At 40.4% G+C, this 13,664-nt stretch overlaps 1 protein-coding gene across 5 annotated transcripts in view; it reads right to left on the bottom strand.

Moving 5' to 3' along the window:
* Rbm6 (RNA binding motif protein 6) overlaps positions 1 to 13,664 on the bottom strand; it is a 113,727-nt gene that overhangs the window by 20,676 nt on the left and 79,387 nt on the right. For all 5 annotated transcript variants that reach the window (XM_057767195.1, XM_057767199.1, XM_057767194.1 and 2 more), the window contains 3 exons: positions 6,904 to 6,978; positions 3,392 to 3,449; positions 480 to 746 (listed from right to left, as the gene is read on the bottom strand). In XM_057767195.1, coding sequence (XP_057623178.1) covers positions 480 to 746; positions 3,392 to 3,449; positions 6,904 to 6,978 — 400 coding nt within the window. The remainder of the gene's footprint in view (positions 1 to 479; positions 747 to 3,391; positions 3,450 to 6,903; positions 6,979 to 13,664) is intronic.

Here is a 13,664-nt window from a genome sequence, read left to right on the forward strand (position 1 = left end):
ATCTGGGTTCTCTGGAAGAGTAGTTAGTGCTCTTAACTGCTGAGCTCTCTTTCCGGCCCTGCAAATTAGTTTCTATTAAAAAAAAATCCTACTTTTCTTTTTTCTTTTTTTTTTTTTTGGTTTTTCGAGACAGGGTTTCTCTGTGGCTTTGGAGCCTGTCCTGGAACTAGCTCTGTAGACCAGGCTGGTCTCAAACTCACAGAGATCCGCCTGCCTCTGCCTCCCGAGTGCTGGGATTAAAGGCGTGCGCCACCACCGCCCGGCTCCTACTTTTCTTTTTATTATCATTTCTTAGAAACCTAAAATCATGTCTTACTGCATTTTTTTAATATAACAATTTGCTATGTGGAAGATATAGATTCCGCTGACTAGTAAAGCCAGCTGAAATTAATGCCTTCTAGGTTGTGCACAGCTGGCAGAGGTCATAACATAAGCCATCTACCTATGGCTTCAGTCACATGACCTGACAAATCACTCACTTTTGCTCTCTCCATCTTGCCGTGTCTCTCCAGACCATGACTCCTTTTCTCTGTCTCTTCGGAATGTAAGCCCGTCCCTTCGAGAGTGAGGGAAGTATCTTTCCGTGTCTCTTTTTTGATGTCCCAATCTTGATTCTTGTCCTTCTTCCCGCTTCCTGAATTCATGTTCCTTATCAGTTGGCCGTGGCTGGTTGGGTTGTTTTTCTGAGGGTACTGGTATGGATGTTTTCTGAGGTTGAGGATAGGATACTAATTCTTGCTTTACTTCTGTCAGTAGGGGGGGATTTAAACAGAGAACACATATGATTTTATGAAACCAATCAATGCTTTTAATATCATCTCAGAAACACCTGTAAAAAAAAAAATCTTCTGATGGTTCTTGAGAAAATGTTATTTTAAAAAATGAAATAGGGCCGGGCGGTGGTGGCGCACGCCTTTAATCCCAGCACTTGGGAGGCAGAGGCAGGCGGATCTCTGTGAGTTCGAGACCAGCCTGGTCTACAAGAGCTAGTTCCAGGATAGGCTCCAAAACCACAGAGAAACCCTGTCTCGAAAAACAAAAACAAAAACAAAAACAAAAACAAATAAAAAATGAAATAGGGCTGGGCGGTGGTGGCGCACACCTTTAATCTCAGCACTTGGAAGGCAGAGACAGGCGGATCTCTCTGGATTCGAGGCCAGCCTGGTCTACAAGAGCTAATTCCAGGACAGGCTCCAAAGCAACACGGAGAAACTATGTCTCGAAAAACCAAAACAAAAAGAAAAAAAAAAACCCCAACAACGAAACTGTTGCTGGTGCCACACGCCTTTAACCCAGCACTCAGGAGGCAGAGACAGGAGAATCTCTGTGAGCTTAAGGCCAGCCTGGTCTACAAGAGCTAGTTCAAGGACAGGCCCCAAAGCTACAGGGAAACCCAGTCTCAAAAAACCAAAAAAAAAAAAAAAACAAACAGACGCTGGAGATGGTGGCAAAGGTCTTTAATTCCAGCACCAGACAGGCAGAATCTCTGTGCATTCGAGGTCAGCCTGGTCTACAAAGTGAGTTCCAGGAAAGCCAGAGTTGTTACCTAGAGAAACTCTATCTTGAAAAAAACAAACAAAACCAAAAAACAAAAGCAAAAAACAACAACAAACAAACAGGGGTTGAGGATATACATTAGTGGTAAAATGGTACCTAGCATGTACAGGGTCCTGAGTTAGAACCTTAGTATATGGGAGAGAAAAACAGGATGGGTAAAATAGGGAGGAAGAAAGGAGAAGGGGAAGAGAAAGAGAAACAACGTAGGGACAAAATTAGCAAAGACATCGTTGCTAGGGGTTTAACAACATATACCCAAGCCGGGCGGTGGTGGCGCAGCCTTTAATCCCAGCACTTGGGAGGCAGAGGCAGGTGGATTTCTGTGAGTTCGAGACCAGCCTGGTCTACAAGAGCTAGTTCCAGGACAGGCTCCAAAACCACAGAGAAACCCTGTCTCGAAAAACCAAAAAAATAAATAAATAAATAAAAAAACAACATATACCCAAAAGTACATGTCTAGAAGCCTCGCTTCTTCTGGAATTCTAATGCTAACAAAGCACACGCAAGACTATTTAGTTAGCATATTTTGTGATTTTCTTCTAACAGTTAAAGATAATTTATTCATTTAGTTAGTTTATGCATATGTCTGCATGCACGCCATGACATGTATATGAAAGGAAGTCAAGAGGATAACTGTAAGGAGTTAAACACTGAGCATTCTTATCATTCAATATTCTTTCTTTTTTTATTTATGTAATTCATTCATCTTAAGAGGCTTTACTAAGGAAACCATGTAGCTCAAAAAGAGACATTTTATGGGAGCAATGTAGTGGTCACTTAATACTAGTAGCAGATGGTAAGTGAATATATATGCTTGCTTGTTTTTCTCCTCAACCTTTCCTTGTAAATGTGATATACTGAAGAACAAACCCATGTTATACAAGTATTATCACTGAGTTACAGACTCAGCTCCAAATATTTGCTGTCTGTTTTCATAAACCAACCATCCATCCATCCATCCATCCATCCATCCATCCATCCATCCATCCATCCATCCAATCACCATAAGAGAAGTCTTTATGAGTTGAATGCTAGGCAAACAGGCTACTAATCCTGAATTGTACCTGAAAAAAAAAATTAGCCATGCAGTGGTGGTGCATGCTTTTTAATCCCAGCATTCAGGAGGCAGGGGCACGTGGTTCAAGCCAGCAGCACTACAGAGTGAGACCCTATCTCAAAACAAAACAAAAAACAGTAATACAAAAGTCATTATTATTATTATTATTTTTGAGAAAGGGTCTGACTATGTAACCCTGGTTGGTATGGAACTCTCTATGTAGACAAGGCTGAACTCAAACTGAAAAAAGAGCCACTCATCTCTGCCTCCTGAGTACAGGGATTAAACGTATGCATTACCATGCCTGTTCCTCTCCATTTCTTTCCCCAAGACAAGGTTTCTCTGTCACAGATATGGCTGTCCTGGAACTTTGTTAGGCCAGGCTGGTCTCAAACTCACTCACAGAAATCTGCCTACCTCTGTTTCCCAAGTGCTGGAATTAAAGGTGTTCACCACTACTGTACAGCAAGGACTGTATTTTTTTTTTAAACCACTGAGTCATCTTTCTATTTTTTAAAATAAAATAAAAATAATTTGTTCAGGGGCTGGAGAGATGGCTCAGTGGTTAAGAGCATTACCTGTTCTTCCAAAGGTCCTGAGTTCAATTCCCAGCAACCACATGGTGGCTCACAACCATCTGTAAAGAGGTCTGGCGCCCTCTTCTGGCCTTCAGGCATACACACAGACAGAATATTGTATACATAATAAATAAATAAATATTTAAAAAAAAATAATTTGTTCACTGTGTAAGACAAAAGGCATCATTTTCCCACTCACCTTCCTTAGGGCTCTTGCAGAACGAACAAGACTGATGCCCATCCGTGCTTGTCTTACACTGCAAAGAAAGGAAAATAAAGAAAAAAAACTTCAATGTGATCAGAACCATTTTTAGAAACCATAATGAATATCTAACAGTAATACCTGACAAAAATGAAAGAAACAAGGAATATCCCAGGATCCCCTCAAAATATTTGATAGCCCCATTTGCTGACAATGACAGAAAGAATACATGAGTATTATTTGAGAAGTAACTTCTAAGCAAGCATTTAACAAGGACCACAATACCTTTGACCTGAATAGGGACCTTTAAAGGAAATACACTAAGGAAATTGCCCGCTAAATGGCTTAAAGGAGATGACTGCCAAAAGCCATTGCCATTTATACACTGTACCCAAAACCTGGTCTTGGGTATACAGTTCCTCATTCTCAATTGCCTTTTTTACAGTTGGGCAGTGGTGGTGAACACCTTTAATCCCACCACTCAGGAGGTAGAGGTAGGCAGATCTCTGTGAGTTTGAGGCCAGCTTGGTCTACAAGAGTTAGTTTCAGAAAGCTAGGGCTGTTACACCAAGAAACCCTGTTTCAAACAAACAAACAAACAAACAAACGAAAGAAAACAAAAAGGCTTTTAAAGGATAATAAAAAAATAATGCCAGCCCTTGGAAGGCAGAGACTAGTAGATATCTGTGAATTTTTTTTTTTTTTTTTTTTTTTTTTTGGTTTTTCGAGACAGGGTTTCTCTGTGGCTTTGGAGCCTGTCCTGGAACTAGCTCTTGTAGACCAGGCTGGTCTCGAACTCACAGAGATCCGCCTGCCTCTGCCTCCCGAGTGCTGGGATTAAAGGCGTGCGCCACCACCGCCCGGCGATATCTGTGAATTTAAGGCCAGCCTGAGCTACAAAGTCAGTTCCTGAACAGTCAGGGTAACAGAGAAACCCAGCCATAAAAAAACAAACAAACAAAACAAAAAACAATCTATAACACGCTAAAGTCTGCATACACTGGGACAAGACTTCTATTGTTCTAAGCATAGAGTGTATAAAGCCTTCCAAGAAAGTAAACTGAGTAATTACCTTATCACATAACCAGATCATTCTTTTAAGCAACAGTCTTGGAAAAAAATGTAAATCTGATATCAGATATTAGTATTTCTTTCTTCTGGTTATTAGAAAATAAAGTTGAAGATATTTCCTTTTAAAGAAACCCATATTAAAATTAATATGGATAGTATAAATGGGGAGGGATTCATAATCTTACAATAATATGAAGATAATACTCCACAAGTGTTAAAATGGCCTTTAAAAATTATTTATTATTATCATGTGTATGTGGGTCCATGATGTACAATGTGAGGACACATTGTCATTGCATGCACGTGAAAGTCAGCAGAAAATTTGTGAAGATAATTCTCTTTCTAACTTTACTTGGGTTTGAGGGATTGAACTCAGCTGTCAAGTTTGTGCTGTGCAACAAGCTTCTTTACTCACTAAACCATCGCACTATCCATCAAGGGCACTTTTGCATAGATAGAAAACAGACCCTAAAATTTATATAGAACTGCTAAAGATGTTGACTAACCAAAACAACCTTGAAAAGAACAGAGAACTCACACTTCCTTTATAAATCTTACTAGTTTTCAAAATAACACACATATGTGGTGGTGTACATCTTTAATCCCAGCACTCAGGAGGCAGAGGTAGCTGGATCTCAGAGCTCTGGATCAGCCTGATCTGCAGAGTGAATTCCAGGACAGCCAGAGCTGCACAGAGTACTATCTTGAAAAACTAAAAACCAACCAAACAAAAATCAACCAACCAACCAAACAAACAAACAAATAAGAAGCCCCAACAATCAAGGTACGGACATTATGGATAAACATGAAAATTAGGCCTAAAATGAGAGCCAAGCAGTACCGGCACACGCCTTTAATCCCAGCACTCTGGAGGCAGAGACAGGCAGATCTCTGTGAGTTCGAGGCCAGCCTAGTCTACAAGAGCTAGTTCCAGGACAGGCTCCAAAGCTAGAGAGAAACCCTGTCTCAAAAAACCAAAAGACTAAAATGAGAGACTCTAAATTTGTAGATGTATTGATTTTTTTTTTTTTTGGTTTTTCGAGACAGGGTTTCTCTGTAGCTTTGATGCCCGTCCTGGAACTAGCTCTTGTAGACCAGGCTGTCCTCGAACTCCCAGAGATCCGCCTGCCTCTGCCTCCCGAGTGCTGGGATTGATGTATTGATTTTTGCGAAGAGTGTCAAGATGATTCAACTGGTGAAATAGTTTCTTCAAATGGTACTGTTAAATTCTGAAAATCCCATATAACAAACACCAGTTTGCACACAAAACAAATAAATTAACAGAGACTGATGATGTAACTTTATGGTAGGGTACTGGGTTTGATCCCCAGCACCATAAAACAAATACAATCAAAACACGTCAATAGATCAAACACCTAACTATGCAGGTGTGGTAGTACATGCTGATAATCCCAGTACTTGGGAAGCAGAGGCAGAGAATCCTTAGAGTCCTAGGTGCATAGTGAGATCTTGTCTTAAAACCAACCACCCAAACTACTCTCATCCACCATTGAAGTATGACAGTAAAACTTTTAGACTAAAACACAGGGTTAAGTCTTCATAAATCTTTTTGTTTTTTGGGACAAGGTTTCTCTGTAGCTTTGGGGCCTATACTGGGACTTGCTCTATAGACCAGGCTGGCCTTGAACTCACAAAAATCTGCCTGTCTCTGCCTTCTGAGTGCTGGGATTAAAGGCCTGTGCCACTACTGCCAGGGTTCTCTGTACTTTTGGAAACTGTCTTGGAACTCGCTCTGTAGATTAGGCTGACCTCTAACTCATAGTGATTCGCCTGTCTCTGCCTCCTGAGTGCTGAGATTAAAGGTGTCCACCTGGCTAAAACTCTGTAGCCTAGTTGGCCTTGGACTCAGGATCCTCTTGCCTCCACTTCCTTCAGCAAATCTTACTGAGTGTACTATCACAACTGGCTATACTTTTTTGTAATTCATTTTTTGGTGTATAATTAATTTTTGTTGTAGCTATTTCTTTTTATTCTTCTCTCATATATTACATCCTGACCAGAATTTTCCCTCCTTCCCAAACCCCCAGTCACATCTCCCCTCCCCACTGTGTAGCTTTGGTGGCTGGTCTTAAAACTCAGATTCACCTGTCTCCACCTCTCAAGTGCTGCTGGGATTAAAGGTGTGCACCACCACGCATACCTTGTAATTAATTTTAAAGTATTAGCAATAGAAACTGAAATTACATTTTAACTCATTACAATAACACCTCCAATAAAAAGTATAACTTAAAATTTTCACAGGTAGCATGCCTAGAGATGGAGATGTGGAATGCTAATTTCATTTAATGACTACTTTATTGCATTATTTTATTATTATTTTATTTTATTGCAATGCAAGGAAACAGTTGGCTAGGTGGTAACTAGAATATTGCTTTTGCAATGCTTATTATTCTAAAACAAGAGGTTTTAGTACTTACTCGTTTGCAGTACCAAAAATCTGGACTTGGTACATACTCAAGAGTGACCTCTTTATCATGTATCATTAGAGTTCCCTGTGAAAAGAAAGATAAAAGTCATTACCTAAAACCTTTAAGAGTAGCAGAGACAGGAAGGCACAGATGGCCTTTCCAGTCTCCAAGCCGAAACATTTTACAAGCAGAATATCCACAAACTCGTGAGATGGCTGTTTTAAGTCACAGATTTGGGACAGTGTGGCAAAGTAGGCTTAAGTTTAGTGACGTGGGTGGGAGAAGGTAAAACTTGTCTTCAGTCTTGGCTCCAGCAGGCTGGGGTACTCTCCTTGGGTAGGCTATACCCAGCTACTTCTCCAGGTCTCGTAGAACACTCTCCTGAGTTCCAGCAAGTACCTATCCCTTGCTCCCAAACACTATTAAGCAAAGAGGCAAAGGTTCTCTTTCAATTACCTTCTTTTCTATAGCTAACATTTCTCCTTGGAGAGGTAATAAGCTCATAACTTTGATGTCTACAGCATTTCTTTGGAATACTAGCTGTACAGCAAAAGAACCAGGAGAAAGAAGTACAACACCAAAGACAGAAAGAAAGGAGGAAGGTCAAAGTTTCACAGCAGATTATATTCTTAAAGCAGCAAACTGTGAATAGCCATTAGCAGCAACACCTGTGGTGGTGGTGGCGGCGGCAGCAGCGGCGGCAGCAGCGGCGGCGGCGGCAGCAGCATCACCATTTAGATTTGGAGCCTACAGAGTGAGCCAACCCTAAGTTTGAGGAGCAACAATTGCCAAATAAGTCTCTGCAAAATCTGGCACAGGAACAGGTGGGACAAGAGGTCTCTATAGCGCTTCCTTGCCTATTTTTGGACAAGTCACAAACTCTACTTCACATTAAAAAAGTTTTAATAAACACACGCCGGAAGATATATTGGAGCAGAAGGGGGAAAGGGTCTCTGCTTACTGAGAAGGGACCCTCAACCACACTGGTAAGTGAACTAACCGAAGATGCGACTCTGGAACTAGCCCCTGCGCTGTGTTCATTCTCCGCCCTCTAGGGTCCTCTGTGTTTCCTCAGACAGGGCTCTGAATTAACAAGTCATTTCCTTGTAACTGGACCTCAGTTTCTTGCTTGAATCCATACATCTGTCAAATAATGCTTTACCTCTCTGCTTTTCACACCAAAAGAGTCAAGAGAAATACATAGAGTAAGATTATTGCCTTGTTAAATAAATCCAAAGAAAAACTGCCTACCTAACTGGGTCTTAGAATGTAGTTTCTGACAAACTGTTTTCAGTATTGCTCTAGAAAGCTAAAGAACAATACTAAGAAAAATTGCTAACATTTACTAAGCACTTATTCAGAGCCACAAACTGATAAGTTTATTATATTGCTTAATCCCCTAGATGATCACAATGAAGCAATACTTTTACTTTTCAGATAAGAAACCACTTTTAGAGAGGCTAGATGACCAGCTGGTAAATATCAGCATAAGATTCATTTAGGTCTACAGATAAGGGCCTCTTGGCTCATTTATTCACCAATTTGTGGTTGGTATTAGGAACAGGTAATTTACCCTCAGGAGTCAATCAGGAAAGAGATCTGTATGCAGGGAGAGTCAGGGTCAAACTTCTCTGTTATGCTGTATTCATGCAGGAAAATTGGTAAATGTAATACCTTTCCAAACCAGAAGACAGTGCATCTCATTTGGGAGAGCATGAGCTCTCCCAAAACTGAGGAAGTAGAAGCAGGAGGATTATTAGTTCAAGTCAGTATGGTCTACAGAACAGTTCTAGGCCAGCCAAGGCTACATAGTTAAGACCCTGTCCCGTCCAGAAGACTAATACATAAATAATAACAAACAAATAAAAACATAAAGAGGCTGGCACTATGCTCACTACATAAAATGCTTACCACCATGCCTGACAAACTGAGTCCAATACACAGAACCCATTTGGTAGGAGAGGATCGATTCCTACAAGTTGTCCTTTGACTTCTACATGCACGCTAAGGCACACTACCCACTAATTTACTCTCATTCTCTCTCTCTCTCTCTGGCCTCGAACTCACAAAGATTTGCCTGCCTCTGGGATTAAAGGCCTGTGCTACCATACTATGCCTGCTGGTCTACAGAGCAAGTTCCAGGATGGCCAGGGCTACACAGAGAAACCCTGCCTAGAAAAAAAGCAGACAGAGACGGGGAGGGGGGGGAGAAGAGAGGAAGAGAGGGAGAGAGGGAGAGAGGGAGAGAGAGAGAGAGAAATAGAGAGAGAGAGAGAAATAGAGAGAGAGAGAAATAGAGAGGGGGGAGGGAGGGAGGAAAGGGAGGGCTGGAGAGATGGCTCAAACATCTTCCAGACCTCATGAGATCTGGTGCCCTCTTCGGGTGGATTCTGGAGTAGGTTCTCTTACATTTGAATCTTGCCTCTACTCCTTCAGAAAGACCAATGCCTTTTTCAGTTTTCTCATCTGTAAAGTGGGATTAACTTTCTGTTTTTTTTTTTGTTTTTGTTTTTCGAGACAGGGTTTCTCTGTAGCTTTTTTTGGTTCCTGTCCTGGAACTAGCTCTTCTAGACCAGGCTGGCCTCGAACTCACAGAGATCCGCCTGCCTCTGCCTCCCGAGTGCTGGGATTAAAGGCGTGCGCCACCACCGCCAGGCTAACTTTCTGTTTGTTATTTTTCACTTTTCAAGATAGAATTTCACTGTATACCCCTGGCTGTCCCTGGAACTCTAAAGACCAGGCTAGGGTGGCCTCAAACTCAAAAGATCTGCTTGCCTCTGCCTGTCAGGATTAAGAGCATGTAACAGCACTGCCTGGCCAGGGATGAACAATTTTTAACTCACAGGATAATTGTAAAGATTATGTTAACTGGCTCCTGTAAAAAGTTTATTATGGACTAAAAAGTGAGGGCTTAATAAATGTTGATTACTTTGAACACTAAATTCTCAAAAAAGGACTTGTATCAGTAGGTGAAACTAGATGGAGTCAAATCTCACCTAGTTTGTCAAGAAGAACATTTTATAACCCATTTCAGTCTTCTTGGAGACTAAACTTTAAAAGATAGGGTCTCTCTAATCAGTCTTGGTTAGACCCGGTTGGCCTTAAACTCAGAGATCTACCAGACTCTGCCTCTCCAGTGTTGGAACTAAAGATTATCTCACAACTCCCAGCCAGAATCTATCTCTGGTAACAACTGCTAATCCAGCTTTTAAGAGTCCACACTAAACCTTGCTGGCTGTTATCAGCACCATACATGTAGCTAATATACCTTAGTAAGTTCTTGTTGCACAGACAGAGCACTAAACAGAATCATTCCCAGAAGCCCAGAATGCTTGACATACAGTGCCCCTTGAGGAAGGTATTGCTTTCAGAGTACACATCTATATACACAGAAACCAAAACATGAGGTTTGCTATTTAAACAGTGAACAATAGTCATCAGGCAAAGCACTACTGTGGATTTGTATATTCTGAATTCACCACTTGGAAGTATCAGTAGATTTAGGAATTTCTAAGTCAAGGGATAATTCTTATAATTCCCAAAAGACAAATAAGCTGTGACAGCAGCTTCAATGGATAACTTTATTAGAGGAATGAACTCCTAGCCTACGCTAGTCACGGGTCCTCATAGGTATGCCAACTTTGAGCTTATCTCATGTATTTCAAAAGTGGTCTCTCTTGTCTCTTTTTGGAGACATGGTCTTACTGTTTAGTTCTAGCTGGCCAGGAACTGAGAAGTCATCTTACCTGTCTTCTGAGTGCTGGGAATAAAGACATTTACTATTACCCAACTTAGTTTTCATTTTGCCTAAACTTCCAGCAGTTTTCAGGTCTCTACTTTCCTAGGGCTGGAATTAAAGTCATGTGCCAACCATCAAAGCTTAAAAGCAATGATTCCTTATCATCTCCTATAGCCTTTATATTTTTTCAGCCTTTATATTTAATCTGCACATATCAGACAACAATCTACAATGAAACTGCTAAAGATTATGATGTGGTTTTAATAGTCTTATTTATGAACAGTCAATTATTCTACTAAGACCAGTCATAAGAAAAACCTAAACAAAAACAATTAGGGTTATCTATGGCTTGATTATCCAGTTATCATCAAACGCAGGTAGTTCAACTATAAAATATATGTGTGACATCTATTCCCCAATCCTGTCAGCCCTTTTCCAGAAATCTGCCAGTGTCTCTCAGGGAGATAGATCAGTAAACTAATAGAATGACACAATAATTTTTAGTGGCTGTCTACTCTTAGTTGTGTACTCTCTACCATTTTCATATATTAAAGAAATTCATTATGTTAAAGCTCACTAAGCTAAAAAAGCAAAGGTCAGTATCACAATTAAACACGGTAGCCTGGCTCCTAAAAAAGTGTCATGTATTTAAAACTAAAATCCAATACATAACTTTTCTACAGTGCTAAAGTTTATATTAGACTGAAAACCACTAAAACTCCCTCAAGACCAAAGTCCCCTCTTATTTAGGGTTGCTATTGCTGTGACGAAACACCATGACCATAAAGCAAGTTGGGGGAAGAAAGGGTTTATTCAGCTCACACTTCCATACTGTTCACCACTGGAAGAACTCGGGACAGGAACTCAAACAGGGCAGGACCCTGGAGGCAGAAGCAGATGCAGAGGCCATGGAGAGGTGCTGTTTCTTGGGTTGCTAGTATGTTTTCTTATAGAACCCGGGACCGCCAGCCCAGGGATGGCACCACCCACCGTGGGCTGGGCCCTCCTCTATTGATCATTAATTGAGAAAAATGCCTTAGAGCTGGGTCTCATGGAGGCATTACTTCAATTGAGGTTCCTTCCTCTCTGATGACTCTATCTTGTATCAAGTTGATACAAAAAAAACCAGCCAGTACACCCTAACTTGGCAAAATCACATGTAAATATTTCAAAGAGTTTTAATGAGAAGCTGCAAAAAAGGCATACAAACTTATGTCTGAGAATGGCAAAGCAACAACTCACTCTCTACCGAAGCGAACCCGTCTGACAGCTACTGAATAAAAGCATCTACGTCCATTTTCTTTTTCACTAACTGCTCTTAGAGACAGTTGGCCTGTGAGGACTTGTATTAGAGTTCAGACTCTAGATATGCCCCACTTTCTTTCTAGTAACCAAACCTTAAGAATTCCTAAGGTACTGGGAAGTACAAACCACTGCCAATATAGGCTTAGACACAATTATACTTGATACTGAGATGATTGGTATGTACCATAAAAGACCTTTCCATTAAACATTAAAGTACACAGAGCAAGAAAAAGGTTCATAAGTAAAAGAAAATATGTAAGCTTTGTGATTGTAACTCACTGAAAAAAATCACAATCCCTTCACTGACTTTTTTTTTTTTTTTTTTTTTTTTTTAACAAATACAGGATGAGACAGTGAGGTCACTGATGGCTGAGAACTACCACTATTGACCAGAAATAGTAACCTCTATTTACAGACCACTCATTACAAAGGCACTCTTCACAACTATCATCTCAACTTCACCTGATTCTCCTGAGTAAACTGTAAGTAAAACCTATTCACATGGAACAGCCTATCCAAGATTACAGAGCTAGTCAGCAATATATATAGTCTGAGAGTTAGATTTTCCTTTTAACTAGGCTTTCTTAACTTTAAACTTAGTGCCAGTTGCTTCATGACACTTGTTAGACCAACGAGGTTGTTTCTGATGAGAAGATAAGTAAGATAAAGATTAAAGAAATTCACAGGCAATGGACAAGGTTACTGAGACTGATATAAAAGGCTTGATTCTTTTGCTGTTACTCTTCTTTTAAGATTTTCATTGTGTATATGTCTGTACATGTGAGTGCTGAGACCCAAGGAGGCTAGAGGCTAGTCCCCCTGGAACTGCAGTTATAAGTAGTTGTCAGCCATCTCATGTTTGGGTGGCAGGAACTAAATTCGGATCTCCTGCAAGAATAGCATATACTCTTAACTGGTGAGTCACTTCTCTAGCCCCTTGTTGCTGATGTAGTTTAAAGATAAGAGTTTCACTATATAATCATGTTAGCCTCAAACTTAGGATCATCTTGACTCAGATTCCTGAGAGCTATGATTACAGGCATGCACTACTATACTCATCAGACTTTGTTTCTTGAAAGCATTGTTGTTCTCCCCAAACTAGCTCTCTCAAAGTGACTGTTCTGCTCTTAAAGTTTCTACAATCACTTTAGGTGATTTGCTGTGAGGTAAACTGTTGCTATCAAGTGGTTGTTACATTGAAGCATCACAAAAGTAAAATAATAGCAATTTATTTATTGGTTCTCAAGTATCCCAGGCTGGTCTTGAACTTCTGATCCTTCTATCTTTACCTCCTTTTGTTAGTGCTATGATTATATATGTGTGTTATAGGCATAGTTCCTATAAAATTTTTTTAAAACAGACATATTGGAGTTGAGAGCATATACAGCTCAGTGGTAGATTGTCCGCCTTACAAAAGAAAGGTTAGGTTCAATTTCCAGCACTGCAAAACAATCAAATATATGACATCTTATTGAGAATAAATATACTTTTATAGACCTTTTTTGGATCTAGTAGTCAAGTCCATTCTGTGACTCCCTCATCCATGTTCCACGAAAGCAATGCAAGGATTATGCATTTATAAAACAGTCAAATATTTTATTAAAGTAACTATTCCCTGCTGTGGGCCAATGATCTTGTACCCTGTAAAGATTTATCAATTGTACTGTTTTAATAAAACGCTGATTGGCCAGTAGCCAGGCAGGAAGAACAGGTAGGGCACCCGGGC

This window comes from Chionomys nivalis, chromosome 4, assembly GCF_950005125.1.
Source record: "Chionomys nivalis chromosome 4, mChiNiv1.1, whole genome shotgun sequence".
NCBI lineage: Eukaryota > Metazoa > Chordata > Mammalia > Rodentia > Cricetidae > Chionomys > Chionomys nivalis.